This window comes from Colobus angolensis, unplaced genomic scaffold, assembly GCF_000951035.1.
Source record: "Colobus angolensis palliatus isolate OR3802 unplaced genomic scaffold, Cang.pa_1.0 Scaffold247, whole genome shotgun sequence".
NCBI lineage: Eukaryota > Metazoa > Chordata > Mammalia > Primates > Cercopithecidae > Colobus > Colobus angolensis.
Window position 1 is genome coordinate 836,003 of NW_012115677.1, and position 17,012 is coordinate 853,014.

Sequence of the window (17,012 nt, forward strand, 5' to 3'; positions counted from 1 at the left end):
AAAAAAAAAAAAAAAAAAGTGGTACTTAAACAAACCTGAAAAGGACACCTGTTTATGAGAGCTGAAATAAGAAGGCAGAGCATCATCCTCTTTGACCTCAGCTGGAAATGTGTGCATCAGGGGACTGAGCATTTCTGTGAATGACTATGAAAGCATTGCAGGTATTGACTTTGGGTTACAAATAAATTTTAGCAAGTAGACAAATCCTCAGATAATGAAGATGGATTGTCTGTGTGGTTTTTTTTGGAGTCACTGACTTCTACCAGTTTTAAAAGGGATTATGACACAGAAACATTAAAGAACCCCATGTCATATTTTCTGTCAACCCACATTCCTCTCCTTTCCTCTGTTTGATTTTTGACTGTTGGACTAAGGCATATCCTCTGCCTTCTATACCCACAGTACCAGTACAGTGTTGCCTCCTTCCCTGTACTGTCTACCATGGCTCAGACCCTGCCCACATGAAAAGTGTGCCTTCTAGTGTGTGGCATATATTTACATCATTAAAATAATAATGTGTATGGGTCTGACGAAAATGACTAAAGATTTGTTTTCACTTAGAAAATGAGTTGAAAATTCTAATCATTAAGGCATCAAAAATATGAAGTGCAAGAATAGCAATAAAAAATGAAACAAAACCAACTCCAGTTACTATCTGACTTATCCAAGGTAAAATTACAGATGTGGCCCTGGATAAAGCTGGGCTCTACAAGTGTGGGGGAAAAGTAATATTGTTTCCTCGCCCATCAGAAGGTTTATGGCTGAGACCTCTTATAACAAAAAACAGATTAACGAGAGAAAAGCATAAAAATTTATTTAAGTTTTAGATGACATGAGAGCCATCAGATATGAAGACCCAAAGGAACAGGGAAATCTGTGTATTTTTATGGTCAGTTGTGCAGAATTATGACTGAAAAACAAAGGGGTATGATTTCGTGGTAATAAACTGGGGCTTGCTTAGCAAGGTCTGTTTGCTCAGATTCTTCTTGGTGTCCCTGTGTGGCTTTCCTTACCTCTGGGTATTCCTTACCTCAGGTCAGGACATCTGTCACATGAGGGTCTTCAGGGGAGGAGCGAGGGAAAATAGCGGAGAGTGACCTTCCTAGGTATTCTGGCCTGCTTCAGAGAAGAGTTGTGGGAAGGTGAGAGTGGCCTTCTTGCCTCTGCTGTTTAACTGCCAAAGTCCCATATTTGGGGATAGCATGTCCTTAACTCTGTCAGCTTCAACACATGGAGCAGCACTGCACAGAGCCAGTTTTCGATGTGTCTTGCTTTCCACTCAGTACTCTAAAGATGTTTGAGATCAGTGGTGCTGTAGGGTTTTTTCCTTCTTCTTAAGGGATAGATACATCACTTAATAGCAATAAAATTCTTCTAAAGGGGCTTTGTCAAGAAGATAATAAATATGAGCACTTCTGAGGCTTCAGGATGCAAATAGTGAGCACTTACTAAGAACAGGAGGAAATTCTTCAGTTTTCATTTATTGCCAAAATCTAGATGGTTATGGGATTCTTTGGAGTCTGTATCTTTATCTAAGAGTAAATTTAGTTGACAAATGAGGCAAATCTTTTTACTGATACCATGCTTTCAGACTTTTATTTTATAAGTTGTATCAAACCACATTGGGTGGTATAACCACCCTGTGGGATCACTTTGCCCATTGCCTAGACAGAACCAGTTGATCAAGATGGGAATTACAATAGAGAGAGAGTAATTCGCACAATTCTGGCTGTGAGGAGACCAGGGTTTTATTATTACTCAAATCAGCCTCCTCAAGTATTCAAGGATTGGAGTTCTGAAGGATACTTTGGTAGGTAGGGGGCAAGTGAATCGGGAGTTCTGATTGGTGAGATCAGAGATGAAATCATAGGGAGTTGAAGCTGTCCTCTGGCACTGAGTCAGTTTCTGGGTTGGGACTGTAAGACCAGATGAGCCAGTTTATGGATCTGGATGATGCCAGCTTGTCCATCAAGTTCAGGGTCTGTAAATATCTCAAGCACTGATCTTCAGCCTTACAATACTGATGCTGTCCCCAGGAGCAATTTGGGGAGTTTTAGAGTCTTGCAGCCTCCAGCTGCTTGACTCCTCTACCATAATTTCTTTTTTTTTTTTTTTGAGATGGAGTCTCGCTCTATCGCTGGGGCTGGAGTGCAGTGGCCGGATCTCAGCTCACTGCAAGCTCCGCCTCCCAGGTTTACGCCATTCTCCTGCCTCAGCCTCCCCAGTAGCTGGGACTACAGGCGCCCGCCACCTCGCCCAGCTAGTTTTTTAGTATTTTTTAGTAGAGACGGGGTTTCACCATGTTAGCCAGGATGGTCTCGATCTCCTGACCTCATGATCCACCCGTCTCAGCCTCCCAAAGTGCTGGGATTACAGGCTTGAGCCACCGCGCCCGGCCTACCATAATTTCTAATCTTGTGGCTAATTTGTTAGTCCTGCAAAGGCAGTCTAGTCCCCAGGTGGGAAGAGGATTTATTTTGGGAAAGGGCTGTTGTTGTCTTTGTTTCAAAGCTAAACTACGAACTAAGTTCCTCCTGAAGTTAGTTTGGCCTACACCCAGGAATGAACAAGGACAGCTTGGAGGTTAGAAGCAAGATGGAGTCAGTTACATTAGATCTCTTTCACTGTAATAGTTGTCTCAGTTACAATTTTTGCAAAGGTAGTTTCAGTCCCTTCCTTTGGGTTTTGTAACACCTTATTCTATGAAGATAGGAAAAGGATGAAGACCACTCTAACATCTTCCTGCTGAACAGGGGGCGTGGTGGGGTTAGGTATTGACCCCAAGGTAAGAGGAGTAGAACTACTTTGCAGCTGTCTGCACCTACTTATAGGTGCCTGGTAGGGGTTTCAAGGTTTACATGACAGGGGTGTTAGTATTCTCATCTATAGTTTTAATGCAGCATTTATAGAACAGCATACTGTAAGGTAAATAATGTGTTCTGGGATAAGCAGTGCAATTCCAAGTTTTAAAAGTAAAGATTTGAAAGCATTAGTTTGGGGACTTGTAGCCCATAGATAATTTAGGATTTAATCCAAATTGCAGAAAGCAATAAAAACTCAAGAACAACTAACAACAAGTGTAGTATAGTTGTTTTTTATTTTTTTGAAATATAATTTTTCTCTCACTAGTCCTCAATTTTATTAAAGATAAATCATAGTAGGTCAAATTTACTTGCAAAATAAATTTTAGTCCTATTATGCTTGGCTTGATTATTTGCATAAAGTCCAGTAGGAATAATTATTTGCCATATAGGCTCTTTTAAAATTGGCTTTGCTGAAACTTTGTTCTATAGAGAATCTCAGATTGTACTTTTAAAGCCTTGAAGCCCAGTCACAGATTTATCTATACTTGCAAATACCTGTATGAGTTGAGTGAATTTTCCTCCTCTGAAGGTCCTAAGATAACTTGGTGCTCCTGGGCCTGTCAGAAAGTGACATTCTTTATTTAGTACAGGTCAGGAACCCTGTACAGGGAATGTGTAGACAAGGTATGAGGCCAGCTTTCCCTTTATTGGCTCTATAAGTCAACTTTGATTATTTAAAGAAAGCATACCATTCCAGTCAAAGCCTTAGTAAAATAACCAGTTTCTCCAATTGTGTCCTGTTACAAAAGAAAAGAGATTCTTATTGCACTTATGCAAAAAAACTAGACTGCCATAAATTGAGAATACTCACAAATAGTTTCTAAATTCTGGATGAATCAGGTGGAGAGAAAGCAATATGCTCCAAATTTCATTCGTGGGAGTATACTTTACTCAATTGCTAAATGTTCTAAATAGCTCAAAAGAAAAAGTTTTATTGACTCTGAAAAACAAAAGGATTAGCAATGTTTATCACATTAGCTCTCTGTGAGTCCTAGAAGTTTGTTTTGTTTCCTCTATTCCAATAACACAATATCTAAAGTTATCAGAGACTTACATTCAAGAGAACCCATCAGAGCCCTATATCTGATTATAAACTGCCTACTGAAAAGGATCAAAACAAGACAGTTTGTCTGTGGATGACAAAAGTCTTAGGCAGCCACTATTAAAGCTACAATTGACTAGGAATTTTGATTACTTCTGTGGCATACAACAATTTTACATAATAATTAAAAGGCTTAATATACATTAAATTATATCAGAATTATAGAAGCTTCCTATAATTTTTGAACACATACAAATAACATATTTATAAAAATACACTCCAAAGAAAGCCAAACATCATTTCATAGTTGACAATGTTTCCTGTGTGATTTTTATGTAAAATAAGGCAAATACATCATTTTTGCACTTTAGGGGACCTAATATCTAAAAGATTAATTAGGTCAGAAAAAGACATACCTTATCATTTGACTTTGGAAAGTTTGTCAAATATCGAAGGTTTACAACACTGGATATCACTAAATAGAATCCCAGGTCACCATAAGTCATTCATATGGCCAAAATGATAACCCAGAAATTTTAAAAAGGAGAAAACCTTTACTCTGATAGAGAGGAGACTCAGCTTTCTAGACAATAATATCCGATGAAGACAGCATGAGGTCAACTGAATCTGTCTTTTCTCTTTCCCCTCCCTTTTTTTTTTTTGTAGTTTACTCAAAAGGCAAACAAGATTTGTTTTAATTGTCTCTTAATATTACATAAAAATCTTTTTCAAAAGAGAAAAGCAAGTTTCATGTTTGCTTTAGGGCATCTTTAATGCTAAAGCTAGTTTTTAATACAAATTTATAAATTTATGTAGTTTTAATTAGTTTGACTATAAGGTAAGATTCTCATAAACTTCTTATAACTAACTCTTTACAATTTTCTGTTAAACAGATGAATTTTTTAAAAAGAAAACCCTGTTACTCAGACACATAGGCCCAGATTCTGGCTCCACATCAATGTGCTTTTATTTTGCTGTTCGATATACAGAAAATTACAAAACAGTTGCCCTCAACTCTTAGCCAACTTGCTTCTTTTCACAGAACTTCCTTTACAAGATCAACCCTTCACAAACCTTTCCACCTTGCTTAAACTTCAGTTTTGACCCTTTACTCTTTTAGGTTAAGACATCCTTTAAAACCCTCTGAACTAGACAAAATTACATTCCCTTTAACAAAAACCATATTCCCATGCCTTCTTATAATTTCCCACCAAAACCACATTCTACTTTCCTTCTATACCTTACAACCTTGCATGTAAAACTCTTTTTCCAGTGGACGTGTTACACTGTTAACTTTTAGCATCTTTCATTTTTTGTGAAAAGCCTGATAAGTAAATGATTTTAATATATACTGGCTGTGGAGCCTAGGACACCAGACAGAAGTGCAAATAAGGTCTGATTCTTCCTAGTACAGTTAGGGGGTGTGGCTTACGCCACATATCCCCCAGGTCTTATCTAGAACCTAATGGCTCCAAAGTAGGTAAGTCAAACAGTTTTCAAAAGTCAAAGAAGCAGTTTATTACCTTAAAGCATTTAGCAAACCTAATATCTGACCTAATTTAGACCAAATGTCTCGATCAAATGTCTAAATTTTGAAGATGTTTTTATTTTACCAATAATCTTTAAAGTTGTCTTTATTTCTGAAAGATTACTAAAGTCACATGAACAAAAAGGCATTAAAGTTTCTATTTTTCTGACAAAATATTTTAGTTAAGCCCTTATTTTGCCCCCAATTGTTCAGAGCTCTTTCATATATAAACATCACACAAACAGATATAAATATACAGAGAGAAGAATATCCAGTAGTTGTCAAGATTTTCGTTTGTCAATAATTGGATTACTGGCTTCAGGGTGGAGCCCTTGGGGGAATAGGGTCAGGAAAGCTTGCTGTTTCCAGAGCCTAATAAGCAAGCACAGCTGGAAGGCAGAAACAGATCCCCAAAATTAAGGGTCCCTTTTTTTTTTTTTTTTTTGAGACGGAATCTCGCTCTGTCACCCAGTCTGGAGTGCAGTGGCACAGACTCGGCTCACTGTAAGCTCTGCCTCCCAGGTTCAAGCTATTCTCCTGCCTCAGCCTCCCGAGTAGCTGGGACCACAGGCGCTCACCACCATGCACGGCTGATTTTGTTTTTTGTATTTTTCACAGAGACAGGGTTTCACTGTGTTGACCAGAATGGTCTGGATATCCTGACCTCGTGATCCACCTGCCTCGGCCTCCCAAAGTGCTGGGATTACAGGCATGAGCCACTGCGCCCGGCCGAGGGGTCCCATTTTTATATCACATCCTGGATCCCCAAAAAGAGGGAAAGACTATGGAAGAAGACAGTGCAATGCTTTTACTGTGCATTTTATTACAAGACAACCCAAAGCCGATCAGCCCATTTTGTAATCAGCCCATCCCCACAGGAGTCTCATCTCTCAGTGGAAGAGGGGGATGTTTGCATACCTTCCAGGTGACCAAGCATGCTTCTCTAATCCAAGCACGCAAAGACCCAAGTATCCCTCCATAACAGCCAATATCCCTTAAAGTTGCTATACACCAAGGCTAAAGATTTTCCCATAATGTAAAGTGATTTCTGATGCCCCCAAAAGTCAAAAAAACGGTCAGGTAACACAATGAAAACCCAAACACAGCCTTAGATTTTGAGAGAGATTTATCTACTTTCAATTCCTGGGGTTCCATGAGGAAAATAGGTTTTTTCCAGAATGGGGTCTGTGGTACCACCTCTGTTTTTCCCCAGGAGTCCAGGCTGTTTGAAATTCTTAGATTCTCTCATGTGGGCATCAGGAGCGGGAAGCAGACAAAATGGAGAAAAATAATTCCGTCAACTGAGAAGAAAAAGCTTTTTCAGAAAAAAGCGATTCAAGAAGAGGAAAAAGATAAAGGCCTTTTAAATATGTATAGCTTGGATATCCATTTTAATTAAGCTGATTTTAACAGTAGAGCTCTTTTGTTTTTTAAAAAAACTTTTAAAATCTCATTCCAGACTCCAGTCAGGAGAGCCAATATTTCTAGCTTTTGAATTCTACCACAGGTAACCTCCCAGTGAAATTAATAAGTTTTAACTAAGGTTTTAACTTGATCATGGATGCATAAGGTGTCTCAAAGAGACAATAAACAGTTTATTTACAAGATTTAGAATCTACCGAAAGGTAATTCAGAGAAATAAAAAATTAAGACAGGAAATCAGAAGCAATCCCTGGGGGAAAAGAATCAATAAATGGCAAAAAGTTTCATAAATAACAAAGCAGAAAGGACTGATTTCCTAAGCCAAGAATTGAACCTAGGCTGCCATTGTCAGAAAACAAAGCCTTAGCTATGGAGCTACAACATTAAGCAGTTTCTATTGTTCTTCCCAAAAGAGGCCTAGAGTAGCCAATTTTGAGCTTGCAAAGGCTTTAAACTGCTTAAGATAATTTTTAGGGCTAGCTATGACATGAACCCCAAAATACTTGTCCTCTGGATGACAGAGACTAAAGTATCCCCACATGGTCACAAGGTTAAGATTTTAAGGACATAAAACAACATGAGAGAGAAACTTCATCCAATATAGGTTTCAGGGGCCTGCAGCAAAGTTTGTAACGGACAAGCCTGCCAGGCTGGCTTGAAAAGTAGGTGTTTAGGGGTCCAAAGCCCACGTTCTGTCCTGTGACACTGCCTCTCCATTACAGAAAGACAAATTCTTAGCACAAAGTACACCAGATTTGCTGCATCCTAATAAGACTAGTCTCACAAATCCTTTTTTTCTATTAATCAAACCTTTGCAGAAGACACAGTGATGTTTACCATTCACACACACACACACAGAGAGAGAGACAGACAGACCGACCGACCAACCAACCAGAAACCTGGCTGGTAAGAAATTCTTACCCTTTTTGCCAGCATACGAGGTATCAGGTTTCTGGGTTCCCTTTCTCTGCAACTTTCAGAAGAACAGAGCAGCTTTTGATGACCCTGCTCACTGCACCAAGCTGTGGGGACCCATTACAAAAGAAAATGGCCACTTTCTGTTTTATGGAACCATAGGCAAAAGCTTTCTAGTTTTGCAAGATGCCACCCAATGGGCTGCGTGAGGAACCAAATTAACGTTTTCCATCCCAGCGGAAACAAAATACACACGACAAAACAGACACTAGTCACCTAATTCCACACCCAAAATTGACGTAACAAGGCTCAAACTTTCTCCCGTTGGTCTCTGTCATCTTTGATCCACTTAAGGTGGGGAGGGATGACCTCCAACCAGGAATTCGATGAGTGGTCTCTTGGCAAGACGAAGAGAGGAGAATCAGAGTCAGGCCTTTTGAGCTTTCTTCAGGGCTCACCGAATGCGATTACACTTACAGAGGGTTCTTCAAGTTAGGCCTGCTGGACTTTGGTCAGCAGTTTCTTCAGAGATCCCTTCCACACATACAAACACACACAACAAAGACAAGATGGACAGAAGGCCTTCCAAATCAAGATCCCTTGCCAAGAATTCCAAGAGTATTCCTTCCAAACTAACCTCCTATTCTCCATCTGAGAAATCTCCCCCAAATCTTCCTGATTGAGAAGAAATCTCCAGAACCAAGACTCTTCCTACACATTAGGGAGGGCCAACTGAGACTTTGAAGAAGCCAAAACTATCAGGAGAAGGGAGGAGGTGTTGGCAGCTCCTAGAATACTCACCAAATCAGACACCTCATAATGGGGCTACAGCTACAGACACTCCATGATTTTGCTACAGACAGAGACACACCCTGCAATATGGCTCCAGTTACAGACACCCTGTGGTGGAGCTACAGACAGACGTCCTACCGTGGGGCTGCAGTTATGAAATGTCTCCCCAGGGCTATTTCTCTATTGCAATTAAATTCATGAACATTGGGCTGGCACTGACCTGCCAGTAGAGACAGTGTGAGAGTCATCCTCTAATCCAAGAGAACTAGGTGGCTGCTTGGGCTGGCCTCTGGATCCATCAGAGGAGTGGGGCTACCGAACCATGGGCAGGTAGCTACAAAGGCAATCCCAGACCAGCCTCCAAATTTGTAACCACTCAACGGGCTCATCTTGCCTGCTGCCTAGACAGAGCCGATTGATCAAGACGGGAATTGCAATAGAGAAAGAATAATTCACATAGAGCCAGTTGTGTGGGAGACTAGAGTTTTTTATTACTAAAATGAGAGAATTTGGGGATCTGAATTTTTAAGCATAATTCTGTGGGTAGGGGGGACAGTGCATTGGGAGTTCTGATTGGTCAGGTCAGAGATGAAATCATAGGGAGTCGAAACTGTCCTCTTGCACTGAGTCAATTCCTGGGTTGGGACCATAAGACCAGATGAGCCAGTTTATGGATCTGGATGGTGCCAGCTGGTCCATCGAGTGCAGGGTCTATAAATATCTCAAGCACTGATCTTAGGCCTTACAATACTGATGCTATCCCTGGGAGCAATTTGGAAAAATGTAGAATCTGGCAGCCTCCAGCTGCATGACTCCTAAACCATGATTTCTAATCTTGTGGCTGATTTGTTAGTCCTGCAAAGGCAGTCTAGTCCCCAGGCAGGAAGGGGATTTGTTTTGGGAAAGGGCTGTTGTTGTCTTTGTTTCAAAGCTCAACTAAGTTCCTCCTAAAGTTAGTTCGGCCTACACCCAGGAATGAACAAGGACAGCTTGGAGGTTAGAAGCAAGATGGAGTCAGTTATGTCAGGTCTCTTTCACTGTGATAATTATCTCAGTTATAATTTTTGCAAAGGTGGTTTCAGTGGCAGTATATAATGTTTAAGAAATATGGTGTAGGAATCATAGTGGGTTCAGATACAGGCATGGTCATCTACTGGCTGTAGGACTCTGGGAATTTTACCTAAAATATATTAGTCTTAACTTCCTCATATGTAGAATGGGAAGAATAATATTATTTACCTCATAGGTCATTTTGAGAATTTAGTGACATAACATAGGAAGTATTTAGTACAGTGATTTCAGATAGGAAACACTGAATATATACTATATTACTCAAGTTTTGATAATCATTTAAAATTCCATGTGTGGAGCCCATATGTATATAGAAGCTTGCTCAACTGCTGTGGCTTGGGGACTGTAACACAATTTGTAAAACTTATTCGTGACCACTCTGAAGGCTAACCATTCACAAGGAACCATGCAGGATGTTTATCATTGTGGACAGAAAGCACGCTTGCTCAGCTCCAGCTGACTTACATTGTTGCCTAAGTCTGTGTTGTAGGAGGAAACCATACTGGGTTAGACAGACAATGGTTTTGTCCGGAATATGGCTTCTATTGATCATTTTGATATTGGTCTTATAGGGACCAAGGGAAAACTTCCTCACTCTCTGAAAGTCTGCTGAAAATAAACTGACAAGAGGCAGATTAATAGGAGCAAAAGAATACAGATGTATTAACGAGAATAGGGGAGACTCACAGAATGATTACCTATCAGACACATGGTACACAGATGGTTATATACCCTTCTTAAGGGAGAGGGAGATGGAGAAGCGTGGATGATTTCAGGGGTATGGTAAATGATTTTACGGGAATTTAATGGCCTTGAAAAACATACAATGGCCTGGGACAAAGTCTGTTAGGACTGCAAAACAAACAATGGTTTGGGACAAGTCTGTTCAGTTGTGTTGACAGACTGCAGCCTTTCTTCCTGTGATATGAGTTTAGTTAATGAAAAACTCAGGGAAGGGATCACAGATAATTGTTTTCTTTGGCGGCTCTAGACTTTAGGCAGATAAAGGAATTTAGAGAACAGCTTCATTCTGGGCTATGGGAGAGACAGAGGATTAAGAGATGGGGGTTGGGGGTATCAGAGAGACCTTGACTCTTCTTTAGTTCAACATGTCACAGTACCACATTTTGGGGTATATGTTTCTGTACCCCAACAGTTTCATTGGAACTATTTTTCTTACCAATAAATATAAAGATCTCCTTGCTGAGTTGTGTGGTAGCAGAACTCTCCTGCCACTGAACGCACTTTGCATCCTTGATATTTATCACTACACTAAAACTAAATCAATCACGGTAATGATGGAAGGAGAACTAACGTTATTTGTTACATGTGTGCAAGGCAGCAGTTTTGACTAACCAATTTTATTAATGAGGAAAACAGAGGCTTTTAAAGGTTAAATACAGTCATCAGTCACTTAATAATGTTGATATATTCTGAGGACTACATCACTGGGTGATTTTTGTCGTCGTTCAGTCACAGAGTGTGCTTACACAAACCTAGATGGTATAGCTTACTATGCACCTAGGCTATAAGCTATAGCCTATTGCTCCAAGACTACAAACCTGTGCAGCATGTTACTGTACTGAATACTGTAGGCAGTATAACACAGTGGTAAGTATTTTTGTATCTAAACATAGAAAAGGTACGGTAAAAATGTGGTACAAAGGATTAAAAATGGCACACCTACATAGTGCACTTACCGTGAATGGAGCTTACAGGACTGGAAGTCACTCTGGGTGAGTCAGTGAGTGTGTGGCGAGTGAATGTGAAGGCCTGAGACATTAGTGTACACTCCTGTAGACTTTATAAATAACATACACTTAGACTATACTAAATTTATTTTAAAATGCATTTTCTTCAATAATAAATTAACCTTAGTTTAACTCTTTTATTTTATGAACTTAAAAAGTCTGCAAAACAAAGAATGGTTTGGGATAAGTCTGTCTAAAAGACTTTTTCACTCTTTTTTTATAATAACACTTAGCTTAAAACACAAACACATTGTACAACTGTACAAAAATCTTTCTTTATGTCTTTATTCTATAAGCTTCTATTTAAACATTTTTACTTTTACTTCTAAAACTTCTTTGAGGGCCGGGCGTGGTGGCTCAAGCCTGTAATCCCAGCACTTTGGGAGGCCGAGACGGGCGGATCACGAGGTCAGGAGATCGAGACCATCCTGGCTAACACGGTGAAACCCCGTCTCTACTAAAAAATACAAAAAACTAGCCGGGCGAGGTGGCGGGCGCCTGTAGTCCCAGCCACTCAGGAGGCTGAGGCAGGAGAATGGCGTAAACCCGGGAGGCGGAGCTTGCAGTGAGCTGAGATCCAGCCACTGCACTCCAGCCTGGGCAACAAAGCGAGACTCCGTCTCAAAAAAAAAAAAAAAAAAAAAAAAATTTTTTGTGAAAAAAAAAAAAAAAAAAAAAACTTCTTTGTGAAAAACAAAGACACAAACACATACGTTAGCCTAGGCCTACACAGGGTCAGGATCATCAGTATCACTTTCTTCTACTAACTCCACATCTTGTCGAACCGGTAGGTCTTTAGGGCAATAACACACATAGTGTCATCATCTCCTGTGATAGCAATGCCTTCTTCTTGAATACCTCCTAAAGGACCTGCCTGAGACTGTCCCATGGTTAACATTTTTTGTTTTGTTTTTAATGTAAGTAGATGGAGTACACCCTAAAATAATGATTTTTTTTTGTTTTTTTTTTTTGAGACAGAGTCTCGCTCTGTCTTCCAGGCTGAAGTGCAGTGGCATGATCGCGGCTCACTACAACCTCCGCCTCCCGGGTTCAAGTGGTTATCCTGCCTCAGCCTCCTGAATAGCTAGGACTACAAGTGCCCACTACCATGCCTGGCTAATTTTTGTATTTAAGTGGAGATAGGGTTTCACTTCATTGGTCAGACTGGTCTCGAACTCCTGACCTCAAGTGGTCCGCCCACCTCAGCCTCCCAAAGTGCTGGGATTACAGGCATGAACCACCGCACCTGGCTAAAATAATGATTACTAGTATTGTAAATATGTAAACCAGTAACATAGTTGTTTATTAGTATCCAGTGTACTGTACATTATTGTACATGCTCTACTTTGATATAATAGGCAGCACAGGTTTGTTTACTTTACACCAAATCACCACAAACACATGAGAAATGAAGTGCACTGTGACATTATGATGTCTACAACATCACTAGGCAATGGGAATTTTTCAGCTCCATTATAATCTATGGTACTACTGTAGCATATACAGTTTACCATTGACCGAAATGTCCTGCTTCTATGGCACATGAGTATAACTGGTGCATGGCCACACAGCTAGCAAGAATTTCAACCAGGTGTGTCAATAGCAATCACTCAGCCTAGGAAAGCTTTTCTGGTCTCTCTTTTTCTCCTAAGGTAAAAACATATAAATACTTTGGAGAGGATTTTTTCTTTGTTAAATCCCCACTTCGGGGAAGAACTATTTGCTAGATGATGCCCTAATAGAATCCACTTTCCAAATTGTTTCTAAAAGCATTTTTGGTTAAAAAATTAAATGATGCTACTACTATTGTATTAATGAAATTAGCTCAGGAAGAAAATCTCTTAGGCTACACAACAACCTTCTCAGCCCTTTTGGTTTGGACTTTAGGGGCTGGCTTTGGAGTTCCACGGGAGGCCTGATACAGAGAGAGGTCTAGTTTAAAGGGTTGAGAGAAGCAACCTCTTGTTTGTTCCTTGTTGGAAATTCTCTCTTTTAGATCCATTCCAAGTTCAGGAGAACCTTATGACTCTGCAAATATACAAGAGACCCCTCAACAACCGAAGACCTTTCTAAATTCTTAAATTAGAAAATACCCCAGGCCGGGCGCGGTGGCTCAAGCCTGTAATCCCAGCACTTTGGGAGGCCGAGACGGGCGGATCACGAGGTCAGGAGATCGAGACCATCCTGGCTAACACGGTGAAACCCCGTCTCTACTAAAAAATACAAAAAACTAGCCGGGTGAGGTGGCGGGCGCCTGCAGTCCCAGCTACTCAGGAGGCTGAGGCAGGAGAATGGCGTAAACCCGGGAGGCGGAGCTTGCAGTGAGCTGAGATCCGGCCACTGCACTCCAGCCCAGGCGACAGAGCAAAACTCCATCTCAAAAAAAAAAAAAAAAAAAAAGAAAATACCCCAATAACATATCACGTATTCTGTCAAATACAGTACTAAGTATGTAGGTGGTGAATTACAGATAAGCATTAGCATTTCCAGGTTGTATATATCAAAGAATAGGTTTTTACTTTATTTCCAAACATCACTCTGTATGTGATTGCAAGGACAGAATTTGAAGTCCTGTTGAAACACAGCTGCTGTGCAGTTGGAGGGGCTGTCACTAGCTGGGAGCTACCTTCTGACCACGTAGCCTTATAACTTTTGGAGTACAAATTGGTGCCTAACTCTGCATTTTTCCAATTTGCTGGAGGGAACCAGTGCTCATCTTGAAAACAATACAGATTATTCCTTTGATTTATTTATATTTTATTTGTGCAGATTATGGGATACATGTGAAATTTTCTTACAAGAGTATTCCTTTTAAATTGTGTTTCAGCTGAATTAATACACATCAAAGATTTTGTGGTCACTAAACTGTTAAATTCTCAAATGCCAAGGGTCTGTTATAAGTTCTGAGGGAGGGTAATAAGTCAATCCATAAACATCTACCAGTAGAAAAATATAAATGAGCTTTTCAGCTGCCTGGGGGCCCTGGTGCTCACTAGTTAATTTGAATAAAAAGGGAGGGAAATGAAGGAGGAAAAGCAGGTTCAAAGCTAGAGGTGCTTCTTCAGGGAGGATCTCTTAATAAAAAGAAGTGTTGAGGCTGGGCGAGGTGGCTCACTCCTGCAATCCCAGCACTTTGGGAGGCCGAGGCGGGTGGATCACCTGAGGTCGGGAGTTTGAGACCAAGGCGGGCAGATCACAAGGTCAGGAGATCAAGACCATCCTGGCTAACATGGTGAAACCCCGTCTCTACTAAAAATACAAAAAATTAACTGGATGCGGTGGCAGGCGCCTGTAGTCCCAAGCTACTCGGGAGGCTGAGGCCGGAGAGTGGCATGAACCCAGGAGGCAAGGCTTGCAGTGAGCAGAGATCCCACCACTGCACTCCAGCCTGGGCAACAGAGCAAGACTCCGTCTCACAAAAAAAAAAAAAAAGAAAAAGAAAAAATTAAAATGTCAAACCTACAGGCAGTTGTATCATTGTTTCAGCTGCATGTGAATGGACTGATGGCATCTGCTGTGCAGCCCATTAAAATAAAGCTGCACTGTCTCTGATGTCTTTACTCAGGTCATAGACCTGCTCACTATTTAGGTTGATTTTCTAGGTTTTGAAAACTTGGCACCATGATTTCTCCCCTTCTTAAATAAACCTATTTTCTTGACCCATCCCAATGGAAGCATTTCCTTCCATTTTACACGCAGTCTCCCACATACTCCTTTAGGTAAGCCTCTTTATTCACCCCTCCTAACTCCCACCCCTTTATCACCAATTTTTCACTTTCATTGAACAAGCCTGCAGACATCCTTATCTCATGGGAAGGTGGCTGCCTGGACGGCAGTCCACCCTGCCTAACCCACATGCTGACAGCAGTGTCTTCCATTTCAAACATTTCTGCTTTATACCCTTGCCACCTGTTCAGAGCAGATGGGAAGCTGCCATGGCAAGGCCAGTGCTAAATGCCACTCATGCACTCTGCAAACAAAAGCAGAGTTTTTGTTGTTGCATTACAATAATGGAATGCAGGCTGCTTGCAGTCAGTCCCTACAATTGTTTTCATCAATAAATTCCTCCCAGTCAGCCCAGGTAGTTGGGATAGATATTGAGAACAGGTTCATTCCATTGGGTTTCCGAGTGATTTGGTGCCTGAGCTCCTATCTGCCGTGAGCACATGGGAACTGTGGGAGGTAGGAGTGTTGCAGCATCAGAGTCTGATGACATGGAAGGCAACTGGTGCTGGCCTAATTCCCTGCGGTACAACCTGGCCTTTGGGGCCATCATGTCTTTATCATCATTTGGCCTCATGGCCCTTTGCCAAGTTTCCTTGTAGGCAGTAGTTTGGTCTCATATGACCTTACTAGAGAATTTAACGGAGGTTCATTAGAAGATGGAGAAGTATCAAAATAACAGAGGTTTACACTGAGACCATATGGTATTTTACAGAGTGAGGTATTGTCAAATGAGTGGAACGGTGCATATTCTTTTGTTTCTATGTTTTGAAAAATTCTCCCCACAGTAGGACACTATTGTGTACTAAATGCCATGGCCCCTCAGATATTCGGCCAAACAGGCTTTCAGATTTGGGAAGACGTGGAGCATGAGGTAAGTGCCTGGATCCCCAAACCACTTGCCTCCGTCTTGCTTCCAGGTGGACACTCTGGAGGTGATACGGCATCCGGAAGAAACCACCAACATGAAGAGGCAAACTGTGGCTTCTTACTTCCGGGTATGGAGTCTTCTTGATCTGTATTCTGTCTACTTCCAAAAAGGACTCTCCAAGCCTTCTTATGAGATGCCCAGATAGAGTCAGTGAAACAAGGGCAAAGCACAGAGTCAAGAAACATTGGGTTGGGGAAGTGGTGGGAAGCAGGGCGGAAAGAGAGCACTGGGCACACAATCCTCCTGCCCATTAAATGACTGATCCTGTCAGCATCTGAGCTGCTTCTTGGTCTTAAAGTTACTGGAGGCAGCCACTTTTCTAGCACACTGAATAGTAAAGTAGTTAATAAAGTTCCAGAAGTTGGCTTATGAAGTTCAGATACTAAGAGAATCTGTCTTAGCATTGACTTTATTTTCCTAGATTAAATTGACCCATTGTAAAATATGTTTGTCTGAGCCCTATTGTTTCCCATTTCTGCCATCCCTATTTCTGATACTTCATCTAGTTAAATGCCTCCTTTGGGTAAAAACACGGTCTCTAGAAGGGCTCTGTTAAATGCACATTATATAACAAAGACAAGACACATAGAATCTTGCAGCAATTTGCACAGATTTGTTTGTCTTCAAATTATAAAGCATTAGAGTTGGAAGGCCTTTAGAGATCACGTACCACTGGAAGCTGAGATCCAGATAGTTTCACAGTAGAAATGCTGTTAGGCCAAGCACAGTGACTTACACCTGTAATCCCAGCACTTTGGGAGGCTGAGACAGGCAAATCACCCGAGGTCAAGAGTTTGAGACCGACCTGGCCAACATGGTGAAAACCCATCTCTACTAAAAATGCAAAAATTAGTCAGGTGTGGTGGCAGATGCCTGTAATTCTAGCTACTTGGGAGGCTGAGGCAGGAGAATTGCTTGAACCTGGGAGGTGGAGGTTGCAGTGAGCCGAGATCGCACCATTGCACTCCAGCCT

The 17,012-nt window shown here is 41.1% G+C and overlaps 1 protein-coding gene across 5 annotated transcripts in view; it reads left to right on the forward strand.

The window, feature by feature from the left end:
• The window catches only part of MYO3B (myosin IIIB), a 501,265-nt gene that overhangs the window by 280,677 nt on the left and 203,576 nt on the right, over window positions 1-17,012 (forward strand). For all 5 annotated transcript variants that reach the window (XR_001002191.1, XR_001002189.1, XR_001002190.1 and 2 more), the window contains exon 24: window positions 16,029-16,106. Coding sequence is in view for 2 of the 5 variants with exons in the window: in XM_011945915.1 (XP_011801305.1) it covers window positions 16,029-16,106 (78 nt within the window). In the remaining 3 variants the exon portion in view is untranslated. The remainder of the gene's footprint in view (window positions 1-16,028; window positions 16,107-17,012) is intronic.